Source organism: Bombus fervidus, chromosome 4 (genome assembly GCF_041682495.2).
Source record: "Bombus fervidus isolate BK054 chromosome 4, iyBomFerv1, whole genome shotgun sequence".
NCBI classification, from domain to species: Eukaryota; Metazoa; Arthropoda; class Insecta; order Hymenoptera; family Apidae; genus Bombus; species Bombus fervidus.
In genome coordinates this window covers 1,586,749-1,607,388 of record NC_091520.1, presented here as the reverse complement: position 1 = coordinate 1,607,388, position 20,640 = coordinate 1,586,749, and the positions used below count along the sequence as shown (strand labels likewise).

Below are 20,640 nucleotides of genomic sequence, written 5' to 3'. Positions count from 1 at the left end.
ATTTGCAATATACACAATATTTTTTTATATTAAGCACTCGTCAATGTACTCGTACGATGTAAGCATTTACATTTTAGATCTAAATATTACTAAAGCAACGACGTCGACGAAGCAACAATACAACACGTTGAAAACTAGTCATCCTTTTTCAACAGTTAGTTTGCAATCAGGCCAAAACAGATCGATTCAGAAAACAACTCGATCTGTAATTACAGAACAAAATCAAATTTTGGATCGTAAATCGAATAATGTATCACCTCCGAATACGAACGTGTCCGGAGAACCTACTTTTCAACTACCTGTGAAAAAGATATCGACAGTTAATCCTTCGAATACTTTACATACATCCACGGAAACAAAAGAGAAAAAGCAGATAACAAAGCAACCGAGAAAGATACAAAATAATGGTGTGCCTCTGATGGGCATGTATACTAATCCAAACGACGTGCCCCGTGGTGAGTTAAGTTTTTCTTTTCATCAATTTCCGATGATTTAGTAGTAAATATTAACAGAATCGATGATAATTGTGGGGCTCATTTTTGATTGCTTCTACCTCAGATACTAATTGTCGACTCTACTTGAAAATTTCACAGATCATATATTATTCACATACTAAAGGATATTTAGTTTGCCCAATGATATTTCTTCTATTCTGTGTCACAATAATAAAAATAGTTCTGACAAATAAATTAATATTTACAATTAAGCAGGTTTACTGAAATTTCCACCGCCTCCTTCCGAACCACCACCACCACAAACACCACTTGCTCATCCAGGATTTCGACTTCCACCGATTGATAGTGACGATCGCATGAATAATATTAAAGACGTAAAACATAACAAAGGGATGCAAACAGTTATTGGGCAAGTAGTAAATAAAACTGGAGATAACAAGTCTCGTGTTGTTCCGCCTAATAAACCACGTCCGCAAAAACCAGCAGTGCCTAAGTTACCTAAAGCTAGAGCTTTGTACGATTACAATCCTCAAGATCACGATGAGATAGGACTCAAAGAAGGTGACATTGTTGAGATACTTAAAGAACGTAAGTTTAACCAATTTGATAATCACTTTGAAAGTAATCGAATCATAGAAATATACGACAATAACTTTTTTGTTTTGCTATTCATTGCTGTAAAAGCGATACATTTACAAATCTGATGGTGGTTTTATTGGTTTTTATTGATTTTGCGTAGCAATTTTGCTGTTTAACTTTTACTCAAATTGGGCAAATTAAACTCGAATATGAAATTTATCGCTGTTGTACGACTCGTAACATTTAATGCATATATTCGACTTCAAATCATTAATACAGTGACTCGATTATTTGTTAATTTCAAGCTCGTTAAAAGGTAGCAAGAAATTTGAGTATATATTATAATTTTCAATGTATATCTGTCGTTTCAGACGAAGGTGGTTGGTGGTACGGTAGGTTAAAAGGAAAGAAAGGCCTGTTTCCATCAAACTACGTTGTCAAGATATAAAGTACTTTGTTGTATATTTTCAGAATAATCGTTATAACGTTATCGTAATAATTTAAAAGGATATTATTTATATAGTTAAAATATAGTAGCTATTTTTCACAACCAAATGAAATGTATTTGTAAGAAATTTAATAGGTTAACTTTTTGTTGTTAAAATTAATATATTTTTTATGCGATATATTCTACGCTGCAACGAAAGCTAACCAAATATTAGAAAAGAAAACAATTTGTAAAGAAAATCGAGTAACCAAAAAGTTAAAAGAACATGTATTGCTCTGTAGAAGCGTAGATCGAATGAATCTAATGTCAGGATTAGTTTCTATTGCAATAGAAAGAATCTAAAATCGTAGAAAGTATAAAGTAAAAGACGAATAATGTCTCTGATCTTCCAATAACTCCAACACCTTTTAATTCGTAATATATATTTTTTGTATTTTTTAAATATTTTCTGAAATTCTATGTTTATCGTGATTTTTCATTCGGCGTGTTTCATTCAACAACAAAGTATAACCTTATCGGTAAATGTATACGATGTACGATACTACAGAGTGTGAACTGTGTTCATTACTATACGTATAATACAAGATACATATATTTTTAATCTTTCCGGACGGACTGCAGGAGTATAAGCTACAAATGGATATGAGAAGAAAAGTTCCATTGTTACGATTTATTATACAAGATTGTAGGCGAATATCAAAGACAGTTTAAAATACGAGTGTAGAGAATTTTGCATCGCAAAATACGAAAATTAAGTAAGTACCTTCGTATTTACTTAAACCTGTATTCTAATTGTTAAAATACTTGGTTGTAGCAAACAGTCGATATCAGTCGATAACGATTACTCGATAGACTCTTGTTTCAAAATACAAAATTCCCTACAAGATGTATACGTCAATTCGCTTATAACCCTTGTATACAAGTAACAGATTTGCAGCAAAAGTTTGTACAATATTCTTGTTTTAATTTCATTTGCGAGTTATTCTCCTGCAGATTGCCTGGCTGATTGAAAAAGACTGTAAACAATGCAGCTTAACACGATGCTTCGAATACCTTTGTAGTTTAATATTTTTAGCGTTCCGTAATAAACAATAATAAAGCAAATATCGCAATGTATTTCCGAAACAAAAAATGTAATACTCCGTGTTCAATTATAATATTTTTATAAACGAGTTAATACTTCTACCATGGATATTATACATGTATTCGTGCAACGCTCGTTGCAGCTTGCTTCTATGAGGTTATCCCGAAACGAAGCGTATTAGATCGTGTTAACGCCCTTTATTTGCCTTAACTGCTTTCGATCAGTCAGTGGGCACCATAGATAACACGGTAACTTGATAACCCAAAGACCAACTATAATCGATTATAGTATTCTTAAGCAGGAGTTTTACAATTCGAACATGGGTAATTACATAAAAGCACTACCGCCTCGCCGATTTCGAACAACTTTTTTCTTTTTCCGTTTGAAATGTTGATTTCTATAACGTATTAAAAAATCGTCGAAATCGATCAGGCGGCAGTACTTGTAAATAATCACCGGAATACGTTCTAACATTCTGCCTTGTAAAATTGTTTCGTTCGTTTTACAATACAAATTTTATAATAAATTATATGTATCTGAGCCAAAGTATGAAAAACTGTTTCTTTTGTTTTTCAGAGTTTACTTATTAGTCGTTAAACAGTATTAATTGAATTTAGTCGTAAATTATAATCAACGAGTGATGTAAAATTGTTATACGAACAATTAAATAATAAAACTTGTAACAGTTTGTAAAATGGTCGGAGATACGTAATTTGTTAATAAAGATGTGTTTGAAAATATAAACTAACGTTTATTTGGATGATCATCGATATCTCGCGCACCTCGTCGATTTCAAGAAACAAACTACTTTTTCCCTATACGCGTAACCACCGCTCGTTCTTACTTTAGATATTTGGAAAAAGCTGCTGCTACCATCTCGTCGAATTTCGCCCAACCAATTCCATCGACGACCGTGACAGCGCACGAGTAGGTACCGGTTGCCTATCGTCAGGAGACCCGTTTGCGCGCATTTCCGCGGGTAATTCAATTTACATTTACCCGTGGCTCCTGAAATTAATCGCATCCCAGTTCGACAACTATTTTTTTTTTTAATACGATCAACTATAAAATTTACGTTGAAACTAAAGTTTCATTATTGCGATAAACATCAGGACGAAAGAACGTAGAAAATGGGAAATTCAGACATTTATTTATACATTTTTATGAGTTTGATTGCATCAGTGCGAAATACAAGATGTCGATCTTTTGTTCTCTATAAACAAGTTACATACGTAACATGCGCTCAAAAACATTCGCGTTAAGAAAGTGAGCCACCCAAATATCATGTATCGATCGTTTCAATATTTTCGAATAAGCGTGTAACTTTGTCGTTATTGGAGAATATGTGAGAGCTGGTGAGAAATTTCACGGAATACAAAACGATCTCGGAACGCAAAGTGGATATTAAATTCGTCGTACGTTTCTAAATAGACGGCGGATTTTTCTGCAATTTCTAGGAAATTTGAAGACGGAAAATTGCACGGGACCAGAACTATACGAAATATCCAAAGTGTAACGCTTCGATTTTCTTCCTTTTTTTTTTTTTTTTTTTTTTATGGTATTCTAAAAAATAAGAATTTGCAAAGAAATCCGTGGTCTATTTACATCATAAGAGTCCGGCTTAGTTTCACAACGCGTCACCCTTTAAGTCGATTAATCGCCTTTTCTCCGCTCGAATTTGATAATCCCTGCGTTACAGAACTTTTCAAAAGCTCGTACATCTGTTTGCCTAGAGCTGTCGTATCGAACGCTCTCGATATCCTTATTTTTTATACCTAAAGTTACGTTATATCGCAATTGACATACTTTTGTTCATATAATTCAAGTTTAGATGGTGCGTCGTCGTTGAAAATTCAGTTAATCGAAATTCGACTCGCACGGATACCATTCTAATCTCCTAGAATCGTTCGTGCGTTCAAACGGACGTTCGCTTCTCATGAAACAAATTCTTCACGTTCTTCGATTAGAACAACGAATTTCGTCAATGAGTTTTTACATTAACAGGACGTGTTTTTACATTCACAGTTTAGATACAAATATCCGAATCGTCACGCCGAATTATCATCTGTGTATGCGCGTAATGTACGTGTTTCGGTTGCCCTGAATCCTTCAGCCGAGGGCGGATGTCGGATGAATCGAAAAAGACGATACAACGTGCCGAAAAGTCAGCGAAATGTGGCGTTGGAAAGAGTTTAGAACAGCGTAGGCACTTTTAGGAAAATAGATGAGAGTAAAACGCAAGAAGAAGCAAGATCAACGTTTGCTTCCATTCTCCTTTCCAACGTTCTCGCTCGGACATGTAACTTGAAATTGCCAGTTTTCGTCTTCGTTGTTCTCGCGTCCGAAACAACTGACTGCTTAACAACTGTTTAACACGTTCGTCGCCACGTCGCACGTATCTATGCGACGGGTATACCACCGTGGGGGCCCCGTCACCAAACGACGGTGACGCTCTTCTTGTTCGAGTTAATTAATTAAATATACGATATTATATATAGGATACACAACATAAAGATATTAAAAACACATTATACCATACTTTTTATTAATTTATATTCTGGATAATATATTACATTATCCTATATCGTATGGTATTCGTTAAAACATTCCAAACACGTTTGGGGTGATTTTGGGCACTTGGAAAAATAGTTAGACTCCGTCATCGCTACTCTCCTCGCTTTCAAATATATTTTCACGCTGTTTACCGAACATTTTGAGGATGAAAAAATCACCGATGTACGTCTCACAAGTATGCTTCTCGACTAAACGAAAGATCCGAGATATCTGCCATGAGATCCCTCGCAATACTCTGGCTGGATAGCTTATCGCTTTCTCCGTTTCAGAAATTAATAATCTTTTCTTTACAATGAATCGAAGGGGATAAACAACGAATCGAAGGCGATAAACGACGAATTCCTGCTTGTCGCTCTATTTACGTTCTGCGTAGCGGCGGTCGGATTTGGGCCCCGCAGGAAACTTAGCGGAATCACGCTGGGCGACGAACGTGTTAAGAGATCCGACTACAGCAGCGAAACCTTGCGATTACAAGTACGAGTCGCAAACTATTTGTTCATTTTCTACGTATTGGTTAATTTCGTCGGCGAATGCAAATCTCCTCGCTATTGTATCTCAAGAAACTTTTATACAACCGATGTTGTACAACGATATAACGTTACATCGTACAAACTGTAGCTTTACAGGATCTTGGAATTTTCTTCCACATACGCATATGCGTTTATGTAATCTTCGATGCAATCGACTTGAATGCAAATCATTTCAACAAACTATAAGTTGTACGTGATATTTTTAAAAAACGTTTACAATACGTGTGTGTGTGTTTTACACGAATGTGATGTTGTTCGCAATTATAAAAAGTGAATTGGTAAGGTTTTCGCGGTTTCTAACGGGAACGCGTCTAATTTACGCGGAAAATTTACGATCGTCGAACGAAAATGCAAACCCATCGCTTTATTCGACTATTCTAGCGATTGGAAATCCACTTTGCGAAAGAAACAGCAACGGAAAGAAAGAAACGCGAGAGATCACAGCGAGAAGTTTCGTATCTAACGGGAAATAGTATCTGCGCTATTTGGAAAGACCTTCTCGCCGCAAAATCCCGTCCTATCGATCGCCCTTGCAAACTCCATTAATTTCTACCTTAACAGCACCGTGTGCCACGGAGAATTGACATTCGCGTGGTTAAAGAATCGACGAATTTAAAAATGAAAAAATAATTAGTCGATAGATGAAACGAAATTTCTATCAAACCACAAGTCACAGATAATGGAATCGTACGTATCTATAAATTTAATTAACGAAAGATTACTCGTTGCTGGTAACTCGCAAACGATACTGCGATGAGACAGACAAGGATTTACGTAACGAGCAATTAGGAAACGCGCGCGATCGCAGTAAAAGGAAAGGAAAGATTCGTATGATTTTGCGAAGCGAAGGTCTTTGACGTGAGATATCATTCTTTTCAAATAAATCTGCTTATCATCTACGTGTTGTAACCATCGAACAATTGCTTTTCGTTGACCGTTTCAAATTGCCTAACATCCCCTAAACGACTAACGTTAACCGATCGGCTTATTAGTAATATTATGTACGTTGCTATAATACAATACACGTTGCTTTTTCCGAATCATCTACGCCTCCGATGGTAAAATACTTCGTTTCGTACGTCGTATTTCTCTACTCGCGCGTTTTTATCAAGTACCCAAGTACATACGCCTAACCCGTTTGCACCATGGCCCTGCTTAAGAGGACTGGCCCCTATCACCGCGCGCGGTCGTGCGCTTGATGCGATTTTGTCGAAAATTTACTCTTCGAAACGACTGGTAGACAATGTTACTTCGCAAACACCGCATCCTACGTTCTTTGCAACGGAGAAAGAGAGCACAAATTATTTATATGTCGGAGATGAAAGGACAACGGGTTCACCCGTTGGAATTGCTTGGAAAAGCCTCAATAGCATTTACGAAACAACCCAGACACGGTCATTCGAAACTTGAGACAATGAGCTTAGACTCGAGGCGACAACCGGTCGCCGAGCGTAGCCACGGTCACGGGATGAACGTTCCACCTAACAGAAAAGTACCAATATTATGAGACACACGTTGTATTAACGATCAAACCCTGGGCAAGAGCAATGTCGCAGTTGTGCGAGTCTGCCTAGCAACGGTAACAGTTTGTTGGTATCCCGGGCCAACGTTAAACAAAGCTAACGCAATCGTAAGGAGAGGAAAGTTTCCATTACTCAATTATTATTCTTGTGATCTCCTTGGTGAGTGACACGTCGTCTAGAGAGCAATATAAAGAGCGTCATAGCGAGCGATATTTTTGTGCATAGCAATTCTATTCTGAGTTTAATAAAGAGTGAGCCCGTGGACCGTGGATTCGCTATATCGAACCTAAGGTCATTGCCATTGTCACGGATCAAATTTTTGTTTAGCACATGCTACGCCAGATGCTATGGCCCTTGCGAGATTCCTCATAGTCTGGGCGTTAAGGACTACCCATTGTTAACGCTAACCCTCAACAGGCCTAAGGAGACACCGTAAACCGAATCTGTTCTGTTTCATTTCTCTTCACATAAACATTTTCGGTTTACAGATGGTCCGCATATTTGTTGCACGCTCTTAACTATTACGGAGAAAGTGTCTGGCGAGATAACAAACTTTTCCCAGGAACAAGAATGCCCATATCTGGTTTTCTTTATCATTCATTAGCCAATGGGCATCGCGGATCATTACCCTCACTTTTCTATCGAAAAGTGCGGACGACGAATCCGCGTTCTGAGTTCAAAAGGGCACACCCACACCGAGCTTTCTTCCCTGATGGTACGAGCCAGGACCGAACAGTTCTTCTTCCGATCTTTTCTGTAGCAAAACCTAACTGTGAAAAATAAACTTGACTTCAGACCGAATCTTGTGTTTTTCACTTTAAAAATTACGTGACACCATCAGCGTCTAGTTACCGCGGTCACTGGTCGAACTTATTTCTTCTGTATTTGTGTTAATAAACGTTATCTTGATTGTGAAACAACGATGAACAACCCAGGCGAAGATTCTTTACACGCCCATAATCAAAGCCCCAATAACTCAACTCCGACATATATAAATAATGAAATAATGAAAAGCAGTCGCAGCGCGCGTAATAATCCGCGCTTGGCGATAGAGGACAGTCGCTCGATCGCGGAATAATCCGCGCTTGGATGCAAATGGGCTAAGAATGCGTGCGTGTCACATTCGCATTGGAAAAGGAATGCGTATCAACGGAATATACTTTTCCTCTTCCTATCCTATCGATACGGTATAGGCCATATCACGGCAATCGTTCGGGTCCTCTTTAACGCTGCAACTACCACGCCAGTTAAGTCTCGTCCTGTTCTTGCGGCCGTTTTCGGGACAGAAACAACGACCAAAAACAAGAAAGCTCCGCTCCACGGCGGCTCCGATTCAGGAAGTCAACACAAGAATGAAAAGTCAAAAAATTGTAAAAATTCCGACGCACTTCCGTATCGGTACTTTTGCCTAATACATCTTATTAAAATTCATAGTTTATTATGAATTACTAAAATGTATTAAAAAAAAAAACAAGTCTTGGCAAAAATAAACGTTATTAAAAAAATAAAAAAACACCAGTTAAGTCGACTGGTTTTACAATTGTATTTTAAAATTTCTACTTCGTGTGATATCCTTTTTTTCTATATATAATTAAATATATATAACTAAAAGAATAGCACGATGAATTTTATTTGAACTAGAAATAATTTTGTATCCAGGCTACTTATACCGATAGCAGTGAAAACGACTGGTGTACTTGTCAGAGTGTAAAAGGGTGCTGCGATCTGTTTATCGAAATTAACCAGTTTCCTCGTTTTCTACAACTTGCCACGCGTTTTCACAATTTTTACCGCGTATCGCTCGATACGATGATACCAGATATCAGGAGATTTCTAGGTCAGCTAGACGCTAACGCTAGAAGTATCACACCAGTGAAAACGATTGGTTCTACGATTTTATAAACGCGTCAACCCTCTTTTAGGGATCGTGGATTAATAATAGGAAAAATGTACTACGTAACATGGAATAAAAATATTCTATTTTTACGTATTTTTTAAAGACCAGTCATTTTCATTGGTTTTGGTAAAAATAGCTTCGTGTTAACTATCGGTAGTTCTAGCGTTAAAGAGATTCGCGTTTCGTTATTCAGCTAAACAGCGAGAAGTTGAAACATCTTTGACGCTGAACGCGGAGTTTTCTTGCGTGGAAACATCGCGAGTGGTGAAAACTCGTTACAGGTCGAAGAAAAGAAACGTATTAAATTCTCGCAACATCTACGTAGAAGCACAACGACATACTTATAGTTCGTTTCTATCGTGTGGTTCGATGATCCGCGCGCTGATTTTACATCGTTTGATTTTTATCCGCAAACAGCGGCGAGATAACGAATCGCAGAACACGCTGCCACAACATCCAACAGATTATAAGTAAGTTTGGCACTCGTCCGATTAAACTACGATAGGCGTTAAGCAGAAAATCAGCGTCCGTGCTCCGATTTAGCCGCACAACTTTCAAAATACCTTGCTTTTACGCGCAAACAACGTTTAGGAGACGAGGTATTTGGCGACTCGAAAGATAAGCCACGTTTTCAACGTTTTTTCGTTTTACTATAGTCGCTAGATTCGTATAATTCGCAGAAAGATCACTGCGTTTTATTCGCGTGAAAATTCTTTTCCACGACGTCTCTTAGCACACAGCTATTTTACATCGAAACGTTTAAACAGTTTACATATCGTTCCTTGGCTCGCGTAATTCTCCCTTCGATTCGTACAACTGTAAGCCGCAACTTTCGGATTCTTCTTTTTATTCGTAAGTATAATGTTTCAAGAACTGTCGTAACTTTAACGTTAGCACCACGTTTATACCTGTACCAGGTTTTGTTCGTTACGCGTAAACTGGCTTTAAATCGGTTAGTTTCTCAAGTTGCAGCAAGTTTTTCTTTTCTTAAGGACAAGAACGTCACGACGCGGAAAATATGGAAAAACGATACGCCAATACGCTGTATAATAGCTACGCGGAAACGTAGAATCGACGATAAGAACAAACATGTTCGTAGTTATGACTGAACTGGAATCCAAGACGCGGAAAAACCTGACTTCTGCTCCGACTGTCGGAGCCTGTACGTCTTGAGAAAAGGATCAGATCGTGGTAGAAGATTGGCCGAGCGAAGCAGTGGCTGAATATTACTTTTGTGCTTTGAAAAGAGTGGAATCGATGCGTTTCTTGCGAGAAACGGGTCCGCGATTAATACGCGTTTGAGAAGATAATCGGTCTTCGCTCTCGAGTCGCCCCAAGTCTTCTCCTAACGCTTTTCCTTCGTGTTTCGCTTCGGTCGAATCGGAGCGCGAACGTTCTATGTGTTTTCATCGTAATATACACAGTGACCACGAAGCATTTTCAAATCTATGTTCCGTCGTATCTCGTTACGGTTACTTACTTCTACTAGTAGAATACAGCGTTTGGTCGTTTGACTCTGGAGCAACGTACGTGTCGCAAGTTTTGCGTCGCTTTCTATTAGGCTGATTTACTATCCAATCGAGTACGAATCTCTGCACAATTTATGCACGTAGCTCATTTTTATCAGAGATATTTCATCCATCGTCGATCCTTTCTAGGTGTTCACGCGTTAACACCGAGGTACTTTTTCCTTTTAATTGCCCGTTAAATTTGTCACGAGATCCAAACGAAATCTAAACGACCCTTTCGGTTTCTTTTCACGGAGAAGCTTGCGAAAACTAATAAATGCTTCTGTTCTATTTAACGAATAAAATAAATTCACTGGCAATTAACGTAACGCGTATATATGGTATATTTTCGTGCAGGACATTTTAACGCGAAACTATCTTTAAGCAAATTTCTTTCGACCGATTCGCTACTTACGAAATACGAAATGACGATAAACGTCCAGCTCGAACGTTCCGTACGAACGCGAGGTAGCACTATGAAACCAGCCTAAATAAGAAATCATTGGAAACGCCGAAGATGATTCGTCGTTGCCAGTTTGTTTTGAAAAAAATGTTAGTGTTTAATCTCGTAGGCTCGAACGTTAGAGACTTAAGCATAGAAAGAGAAAACGATTTCATTTGATTCGATCCGACTGAACGCTAGTAAAAGCAACTGCTGCTTTGCTTCCTTCTACTAAAACTTAAGACGTTTTATTTATACGCAAATAAATATTAAACGGGGTCTTCCGTGGTTAAGAATGCCGAAAAATCCGGTTGTTGCAGCCGGATGATACCACCTTATTAGCTTCGTACTCAGACCCGACAATTGCCTCCTCTACTCTCCAGCGAGGTCTCCACTCTATGGAAGAATGGTTCCACGAATGGCGCTTCAAAGTCAACGAAAACAAATCCAGCCACGTAACTTTCACGCTACGAAAAGAGACTTGCCCAAAGGTGACGATAAACGACATACCTAATCCAGATAAAGAGTCAGTCAGATATCCGGGCATGATTCTGGACGGAAGATCGACATGGAAACAACGTATCTTGGATAAATCCAAACAACTGAAAGCAAAACTTAAAAAATTCTACTGGCTCATCGGCCGACGTTCCAACTTAAACACGCAAAGTAAAATTACACTATACAAGGCCATATTAAAACTTGTTTGGATTTATGGAATCCAACTATGGAGAACAGCGAGTAATTCCAACATAGAAATCCTTCAACGATTCCAATCGAAAACCTTAAGATCCCTAATAGATGCACCTTGGTACGTCACCGACGAAACAATACATCACGACCTCAAGATACCCACGGTCAAAGAAGAATTATCCAAATTCAGCAATAGACCTCAAGATATCCACGGTCAAAGAAGAATTATCCAAATTCAGCAATAGACCTCAAGATACCCACGGTCAAAGAAGAATTATCCAAATTCAGCAATAGACCTCAAGATATCCACGGTCAAAGAAGAATTATCCAAATTCAGCAATAGACACAGCACAAGAGTTAACAAGCACCAAAATCCTCTAATTACTCAACTATTCGACACGTCGGAACAGATCCACAGGCTAAAAAGACATTACACCTTAGACCTAAGCACTAGATTCAAGTAGAATCAAACATACTATAAACGCTTATTAATCATGTCATAGTACCACGCCAGATAATTTTACTTAAAATTCTCTACGAGAATTGATTGTAAAATAAACGCAAATAAAAAAACGATTCCAATCGAAAACCTTAAGATCCCTAATAGATGCATCTTGGTACGTCACCAACGAAACGATACATCACGACCTCAAGATATCCACGGTCAAAGAAGAATTATCCAAATTCAGCAATAGACCTAAAGATACCCACAGTCAAAGAAGAATTATCCAAATTCAGCAATGGACCTCAAGATACCCACGGTCAAAGAAGAATAATCCAAATTCAGCAATAGACCTCAAGATATCCACGGTTAAAGAAGAATTATCCAAATTCAGCAATAGACCTCAAGATACCCACGGTCAAAGAAGAATTATCCAAATTCAGCAATAGACCTCAAGATATCCACGGTCAAAGAAGAATTATCCAAATTCAGCAATAGACCTCAAGATACCCACGGTCAAAGAAGAATTATCCAAATTCAGCAATAGACCTCAAGATACCCACGGTCAAAGAAGAATTATCCAAATTCAGCAATAGACAGCACAGGAGTTAACAACCACCAAAACCCTCTAATTACTCAACTACTCGACACGTCGGAACAGATTCGCGGGCTAAAAAGACATTACATCTTAGACCTAAGCACTAGATTCAAGTAGAATCAAACATACTATAAACGCTTATTAATCATGTCATAGTACCACGCCAGATAAATTTACTTAAAATATTTCCTGATGGTTTCGACACGACTACTTTGTGTAAATTGAAACAAGTCTTTTTTACATGTAAATTAAATTCCACATTGAACGACGTTTTTAAAGTAATTGAACCACGATCGATCGAAATACAAACGTTTTGAAATGAAAATCGGTGAAAGGAATCTTTTCTGAAAGGCTTCGACAGATCGATTCGTTAAATTAGACAAATTATTCGATACCGTAGTATCGTGGACAAAAAGGCCTAAAAATATCGGGTGAACCATAAACATTGTCGCGAGCCGAGGTGCCGACAGGACCATCAATGTGTCGTCGGTGCTTTAGCTGAAGAGTTTCGTAGAAGAAAAACCTACGTGCTCTGGCCACGTAACACGTGCGTGGTGAGACTAAGACAAAGGGACAAAAGGGATGCTAAGGCAGAGAGACAAATTGACAATCAGTGTCAGTGGACAAGTCAGTGAGTGTGAATCGAGAAGTTAAAGAGTGCGAGTTGCGTTGTCGAGAGAGTATGGTCCGCGTGAGAGAGAGAGAGCGTTGGATCCGTTGTGACGGGAGTTGCAAATTATTTTTTAAGTCGTCTAAAGTATAGTACGTTATTGCGATTAGTTCATGTTAAATAACCATCGTTTCCTGTCTAATCAACATCTGTATCAATCCATCAAGTAGTATATTCCCGATACTACGATACATTGACTAAATGTTTTCGAAATTTTCGTGTCAAACGATCCTGTTGTTGCTGCAACGATAAACCTACAGAATCGTTTGTACGAGAGAGCTCAGGCTGTCCGAGTAAACTCGCATAATCAAGAAATCCCACGATCAAGCACCGTTAAATATCCCGGATCGCGCTCGCACGATAAATTAATCTGGAAAATACAAAATTACAAGAAAATCTGTACACTGGCCGACAGCTGGCTGACAGGTGGCTTCTGAACAGAAGAGAAACGATAATTTACTAATGTACCAGGCCACGACTAGGTCTATCCGGTCTACGAACTTGGGCAGACTTGGGACACGTTTGCCAAGTGGAATGTCAGAAAAATTGAGAATCTCCAGTCTGGCACTTTTCGAAACGACGACAATGGAAGAACAGAAAAGAGAAGATAGGAAAAACGTTAAAAATATCCACTGTTTTGGAGCAAACTTACAAACCACGTAAATGCTCGCCTAAACGGAATAAAGAATCACGCGAACCCATTGGCTGACAGCTATTTGAGAAATTCGGACGTCGATAACACGCTTAGGTGTGATCGATTCTATCAAATTAGGAACGTTTACAAAGGAGGCGTAAAAAGAAAAAGAAAAGAAGAAAGCCTGCATAGTTGTGAAACAAATGAATACGTTTGCATGAGAATTTAACAAAATATTCTTCAAATGTATCTTTATTAAATACAAAAACTGTCGTAAGAATAAACGTACTACACGCTTTTCCCGGAACAGTGGCCAACAAATCGCTCTCTTCCTCTCACAACCACAGAAGACCCCTTAATTCAAATTATCCATAAGAACAAACACATAAGAACAAACGTGATTCTTTGTTTCTATCGCGTGTTTCGCTTTCCACGGTAACCAAGCCTTTGCTAGCTTCGGCTCTTCGTGTTTCACATATTTCTTAAATCGTACTTGGAGAAGAGTAATACGACTAGATCAGAAGTAATTCAGCGATAAAGATTGTGAAACAAGATCATCGACTAACGATACGTACTAGCTACTAAAACGTACGGTTATAAGGTGATCAACTGGCAAAGCTACTACAAACGTCGAATGGAAAGTCACCTAATGATACTGCTAATTGCAAACACAATCTAAAATATCGTGTTTCAAGGTAGAAAAACGCGAGTTCCAATTTTCATTTCGCTTCGCTACAACATTCGTCGATATTTCGTTTGAAAATATAAATGCAAATTTTTTACGTTCTCGCACCCACGTAGATTACTCTGTATGCTTTCTTTGACGATTCGTCGTGTAATTTCCAATCCAATACGCCATATGGAGTTTATAATAGAACGAACTTTTTCTCGTTACAATAGGATGAATCGTGAGACACTTTAAAACGATTAAAACTCGTTTTGTTATATCCGACGCGATCGACGAGAAAATATTTTATATAAAATTTAAAATACCACGCGAGTCGTACAACGAACAGAAACTATTCGTAATAGTACAAACGTTTTCATAGTTTCCTATAAAAATAAATCGTGCAACTATGCATTTTATATACAAATCTAATAATCGCGTAATAGCTGCGTATCGAGCTTTACAAATTAATTTATGCCGGATTTCCTTTCGTCGATTAATTGTTGCATAATCGTTCTAGGCAAGTACAATTTGTTATGCTAATTCTTGTCACACATTCAATTTATTAAAAAGTCGCTAAAAATAAAAACGATGGTATCTCTTATATTATGCTGTATGGCGTTCACCGTCTTATCGACCTTGTTGCATAATTACACGTTATTACGTTGTTACGCTATTCAGCTGCAGATCGATTTAATACTTAATAGCATTTTAAAATACATAAACAGGTACTTGTTCTCCTCGATAAATAATCGTTGGTTAAACACGTTTCGACGATATCGCCGAATACGCAGGAAACGTGTCTGTTCGTGTTTGACGATTCATCCTATTTTACACACACGCGTCAAGTTTTCCTCGTATATGTTCGCAGAGTCAACGAATAAATCAAAATTAAATATCGATTGGTCGATGCTTGTTTGTTGCATACTGATACAAAGTTCAGGAAGCATACTCGTTTCCCTTATACGTACTTGCAGGAAAACATCGATAACTAATTGGAATAAAAGTACAAGAAACACCTTTTCCTTTATATGCTATACTACCTGATTGCACCTCGTATTGCCCCCATTCTATCTTACAAGATCTATTAAATTACCTTATAAAAGTTTGTTAAATATACTATGACAACTAAAAGTTTACGACAAAAGCAGATCTTACGTTTACGGTATTTAGCCTTTTTATGATTGCGCATGCTGAGTATCCTATGTATACTGTACTGTTGCTGAAATTCAAAATTAAGTACTCGTTTAAACGTATAATTGCGTGTCACGTTCGGTCATTGCATTTCCTAATGGTAATAAAATCAAACGAGTTACGATCTTTTAATTCAGCAAGTAATTTTTTCCAACGAAAGATCGTTAACGAAATTTCATATCCGTCGACGAAGATTACAACTGCTACGCGTTGTAAGATTTTTAAGCCTGGCAAATGGCTAAGGTATGGCGCTATTTAGAAAAATAAAAAATAGAGCGATGGAACGTTACACGTTAGAAAATGCAATGATCTTGATACACGATACGCTTCTACTTGCAAATCAAAACGTACATAATGTGATTTCACTATACGGAAAAAGAGTAAAAAGAGTATGTTGTGCAGCGTACTAGTTGATGGTTCTGCTCATGATCTCTATTCTATCACTAATCGTAATTTGAGAACGTACACCCGTGTGTATTATCTACTTTTGTATTTAAATATAAATATGACTTTCTCGATTTGCCACACATTCTATACATTACATATACATGTATAATATTAATACGTAAAAACTGACTTTCATCTAAATTTATTAAATAAATTTGATAAACGTACTGTAACAAAGTTTTCTAACAACTTGTCAAATTTACGCGTAACTTAGCAAACACGAGTACTCGCGATGTAAATATTTTGTACAAAACACTTTGTCTTTGTCAGAGTAAATATATATATATATATATGTATGTTAAGTTACTAAGATTTAAATATACGTACGTAGTAGTGCAAAAAGTAAACAAATAGTAAAACAAAGGTATTTTTTTATCGCGGACGATAGTGTTTAATAAAAGTGTAGATTCGTATCGATATTTCGCGCTCTCGTGATTCGAAATCTTTTATCGTATTATCGTATCGGTACAGTGACTCGCCAAAGTATTCGTACTCGCGCTTGTCGGTGGCTTTCTTCGACGTATTGTACGTGTTTCATCGATACTATAAACACGAAACAACTGTCGTCGTTGTATTAAAGCTTTAAAACGCTCTAAACACGCGTAATATAGGTGTATACCACTATGGAAAAATCAGATAAATCTGATAAACCGTTAAACAATGATAAACGTCTCGCCAATTATTCATACGATACGCTGACTTTTTAATAAACAAGTTTGCAGCAAATCTATGTATATTTTCGAGTTGCGCCTCGATACGGTTCTAACGAAATGTTTTATATAACACGCACGGTATACGCATAGAATTTGTCCATGCCAGACGTACGAACGCTTTTGCGAGCCACTGTATATCTTCCGATCCTTTCTTGCCAATTCAAACAGTGGTACGTTATTCCTGCGTTAATGCTGCTGCGAGCCTCGAATTTTTACATCGCGATCTTGCTCTTATCTCTAGAGAAATAAGAAGATCGTTCTAAGAAAATGCTCGATATAAAAGTGAAACAAAACCTCACGCATACCGATAGCGAATCTTCCGTACGTACATTGCTCGAGCTTCAGATACTCGGCGGTATTAAAAAAATACGCTAGATCGAAATTGGCCCATCGATCGAAGGAACGCAGCAGAATTAAAACAGCGGCATTCGTTTAAAAGCTTCGAATACCGGCTAATGCTAGCCGAGCCTTGACTTTCACAGGCCAAAGCGATTAACCGCGAAACTTGTGAAATTTTAGCGTCACAGAGCTCGTGTCTGCTACTTGTACAATCTCATCGATCTTCTGTACTTTCTGTTTCGCGGAGTTAATCGATTTGGCGAATAAGTGGCTCGTGTCTGCGTCGATTCGGAAATAGGAAAATCAAGGAGATATAAAAAGAAAAGTACAAGAGTGGTTCCGCCGTGTGTGAATCACGAAAGAGGAAACGACGGATGAACAAGAAACGATACCCTTGCTCCTCGGTCTCGGCAACGTCTTCTCGACTTGGCACTGAAGGAAGTTACTTAGCGACAAAGGGCGACCTCAGCCTGGTCATCGTCGGGTCGCATCAAAATAGGCCGAGCTTTGTCCTCAAGAACTCCTTAATAGGGACATAGTATTGGTTCTTTAAGGCCACCATTTCTGGTGTCTTGCGCAAGTTATTGAAAAGCGTCGTATCCGTCTCGAATACCATGACGATCACGATAAACAAAACGGTGATCGTCAGCATGAAAGCTGGAATGAAAAGCCTCGTGACTCGAAGACTCTTGTGCCTCAGTTTCGCAGCGTTCGAACGTCGACTGGATTGCCGCTGATGCTGGAACTGTTGTTGGTGCTGCTGTTGTTGCTGCTGCTGTTGCTGCTGGAGACAAACTTTCGAGTTTTGAAGTTTCTGCATTTGTGGCACCGGGGTCACCGAGCGACTGTGCGGTTTACCCGACGCATCCAATAGTTGGCTTTCCGACGACGAATGATCGAAAGAATCTCTAAAGTAATAGTCGTTAATTACACCTTCGTGCTGACCGGCTGAAACAGAAATTCCCCAAAACTTTTAGCGATAGTCGCAAGACGCGATCGTTATTCGTGAATGTTATTACGTATGAAGATAAACGGATTTATCGATCAATTTTTCTTTTAGTTCGATAACTAATTTAATACAAGGTAATTAGGTACGAAAGGGGCCTCAACTCCAATTTTGTTGAATTTCCGACGTGTCGTAGACAGATGGTCCTGAGTAACGCGCGCTTTGTTCCAAGCGTGGAACGATCGTGGTTCAACAATTATAACGAAAAGAAAACGATACTTGTCAGATATTACGTTTACTCCAATATGTGATTAAAAATGAAATTGCATATGAATTTTCACAGGATTGCGATCCTGATAATGGTAAACGCGATCCTAACGCGGTATATACAGGTGCCAAAACTCCCGTGGTAACGATTGGTGTCACGATTATACGACGAAACCCGTGTTTCTCCCATTCTCGCTACCATCAGCCTGCTACCAACAGCCTTGTTGCGGAGTAGTCAAAACAATGGGGGACACAAGGACGTAATTTTGTGTGCCCTAAAACAAAGGTAGAATTATATGTACATGCGTGTGTAACCACAAGTAGAGCCGTTTATGAACAAATAATATATCTATTTATAAAGTATCACGAAAATTATAAAAAGACTTTGCTCCGTTCCTTCCACCACGAGCTACTTTCTTGCAAATGTTTTGACTACTCCACGTCAGCGTCCCGTGTGCTCTTAATTCGGCCGCCGTAAACCTGCCAGCGATCAATTGTCCGCAGCGATAAACCTACATAAGTAAGAATCCTCCCTTTATTTCCCTGTGCTAATACTGTCAGTCGGTTAAAGCTGTTGCCAGATCAAACTGTTGTCGGTCAAACTGCTATAGTCGGTGAAATCTGGTATCGGTAATTTTCGGGCGTAAATGGAGTGTGCATCGAATACCAGCTACTAATTACATTGTCACGCGATAAGGCACCATTTGCGAGACCGTTACAATTTGTCCTCTATCTTGTAGCAGCAACTATTGTAAGCAGTAAGCATCAAATACGTTACAATACCTAGAATACGTGCTTATATCTAGTTAGTAAATTACTAAAAATAAAGATTTACCGATTTTGAATTTTATTACGTGAAATTCAAGTAGTCGGAGAAGAGTGGATGCTAAAGAAATTTCTGACGATAATCGTCAATTTTAAGTATCGAGGGAAACGAACGTTTGCCACCTTTGAGTCGAAAGTAATTTCAGGTATTCTTGATTTTCGTCTAATTTCGGCTTCAAGAATCGGCCTTTAAATTTCTTGACGTCTGACGCCGAACACCCTACATTGCTATGACAATACGAATGACATCGCATGATATGACAATACGAAGCGTGATTACATCGATATCGTGTAAAGATGCGAGGACGAATAGTCTGAGAAAGTGTGAGAACAGAAGGAACGTATGAATGTATAGAAAATGTATATGTCAGCAGTTTCTAATGTCAAGTAGGCAAAATGTATCTATAAATGCAGATAAAAAGCCTTGACCAATTGCCTGCGAGTCCTTTCCACCGATCTCAGATTTCACTTCTTTTGATCGCACTTCCGATTCGCTTGTCTTTTATGATATTACAATTAGGTACAATATTTCTTATAACGTCCACCCTTTCCAAAGCGCGGCTGGGATGATTCTTAGAATCCTTAAGGTGGAGGAAATAAGGAATTTCTTCCAGATTTTGACGATTGATTCGTCGCTTATCGATCAATTACCCTTCGCCCGATGTATCGCGTTTGTCTTGATAGCGAAACACTCGTCTTCTACGTCTCGAGAGACGCGCCGAAGCTTTTTCATTCATAAGACGCGTTAATTGTCGTAGAGAAGAAGATCGTGACATTCGAACACCTGAAACACCCCACGCGACGTCATCTGGTAAAAGTCACAAATCAAACGTTATATCTTCCTACTCGTTAAAATCCATAACAGTATATCGAAAACCGCCTCGTGGAATTTTTGAGAAGGGAGGATCGATGTTTCGTCCGATCCTTTGTCTGCACGAGATAAACAATAGCAAGTATAAACGATGTTTGTACAAATGGACTGTTATGGATTTTAACGAATAGGCAGATATAACGTTCGACCTACGATTTTTATTAGAAAACGTCGCGAGGGGTTCGAGTGTTCGAACGTCATAATCTTTTTCTCTACCACTTGTACGAAGTAAGCTGCTGCCTATGTATCGTTATCGATTTGAGGATCCCTGTGCGCCCCGCTGCGTAGGCTGACCTA

The 20,640-nt window shown here is 38.5% G+C and overlaps 2 protein-coding genes across 19 annotated transcripts in view; one reads left to right on the top strand and one right to left on the bottom strand.

Moving 5' to 3' along the window:
• Positions 1-3,310, top strand: part of LOC139986815 (unconventional myosin-Ie) — a 38,859-nt gene extending 35,549 nt beyond the window's left edge. For 6 of the 7 annotated variants that reach the window (XM_072002444.1, XM_072002441.1, XM_072002443.1 and 3 more), the window contains 3 exons: positions 78-455; positions 708-1,043; positions 1,406-3,310. In XM_072002444.1, coding sequence (XP_071858545.1) covers positions 78-455; positions 708-1,043; positions 1,406-1,482 — 791 coding nt within the window. In that variant the 3' untranslated portion in view covers positions 1,483-3,310. The remainder of the gene's footprint in view (positions 1-77; positions 456-707; positions 1,044-1,405) is intronic. The other variant, XM_072002440.1, reaches the window with a different exon arrangement.
• Positions 1-20,640, bottom strand: part of Frmd5 (FERM domain containing) — a 146,660-nt gene that overhangs the window by 70,924 nt on the left and 55,096 nt on the right. For 10 of the 12 annotated variants that reach the window (XM_072002587.1, XM_072002588.1, XM_072002591.1 and 7 more), the window contains one exon: positions 14,309-18,382. In XM_072002587.1, coding sequence (XP_071858688.1) covers positions 17,925-18,382 — 458 coding nt within the window. In that variant the 3' untranslated portion in view covers positions 14,309-17,924. Of the gene's footprint in view, positions 1-14,308; positions 18,383-18,470; positions 18,923-20,640 lie in introns of those variants that run through there. The other 2 variants (XR_011799748.1, XM_072002598.1) reach the window with 2 other exon arrangements.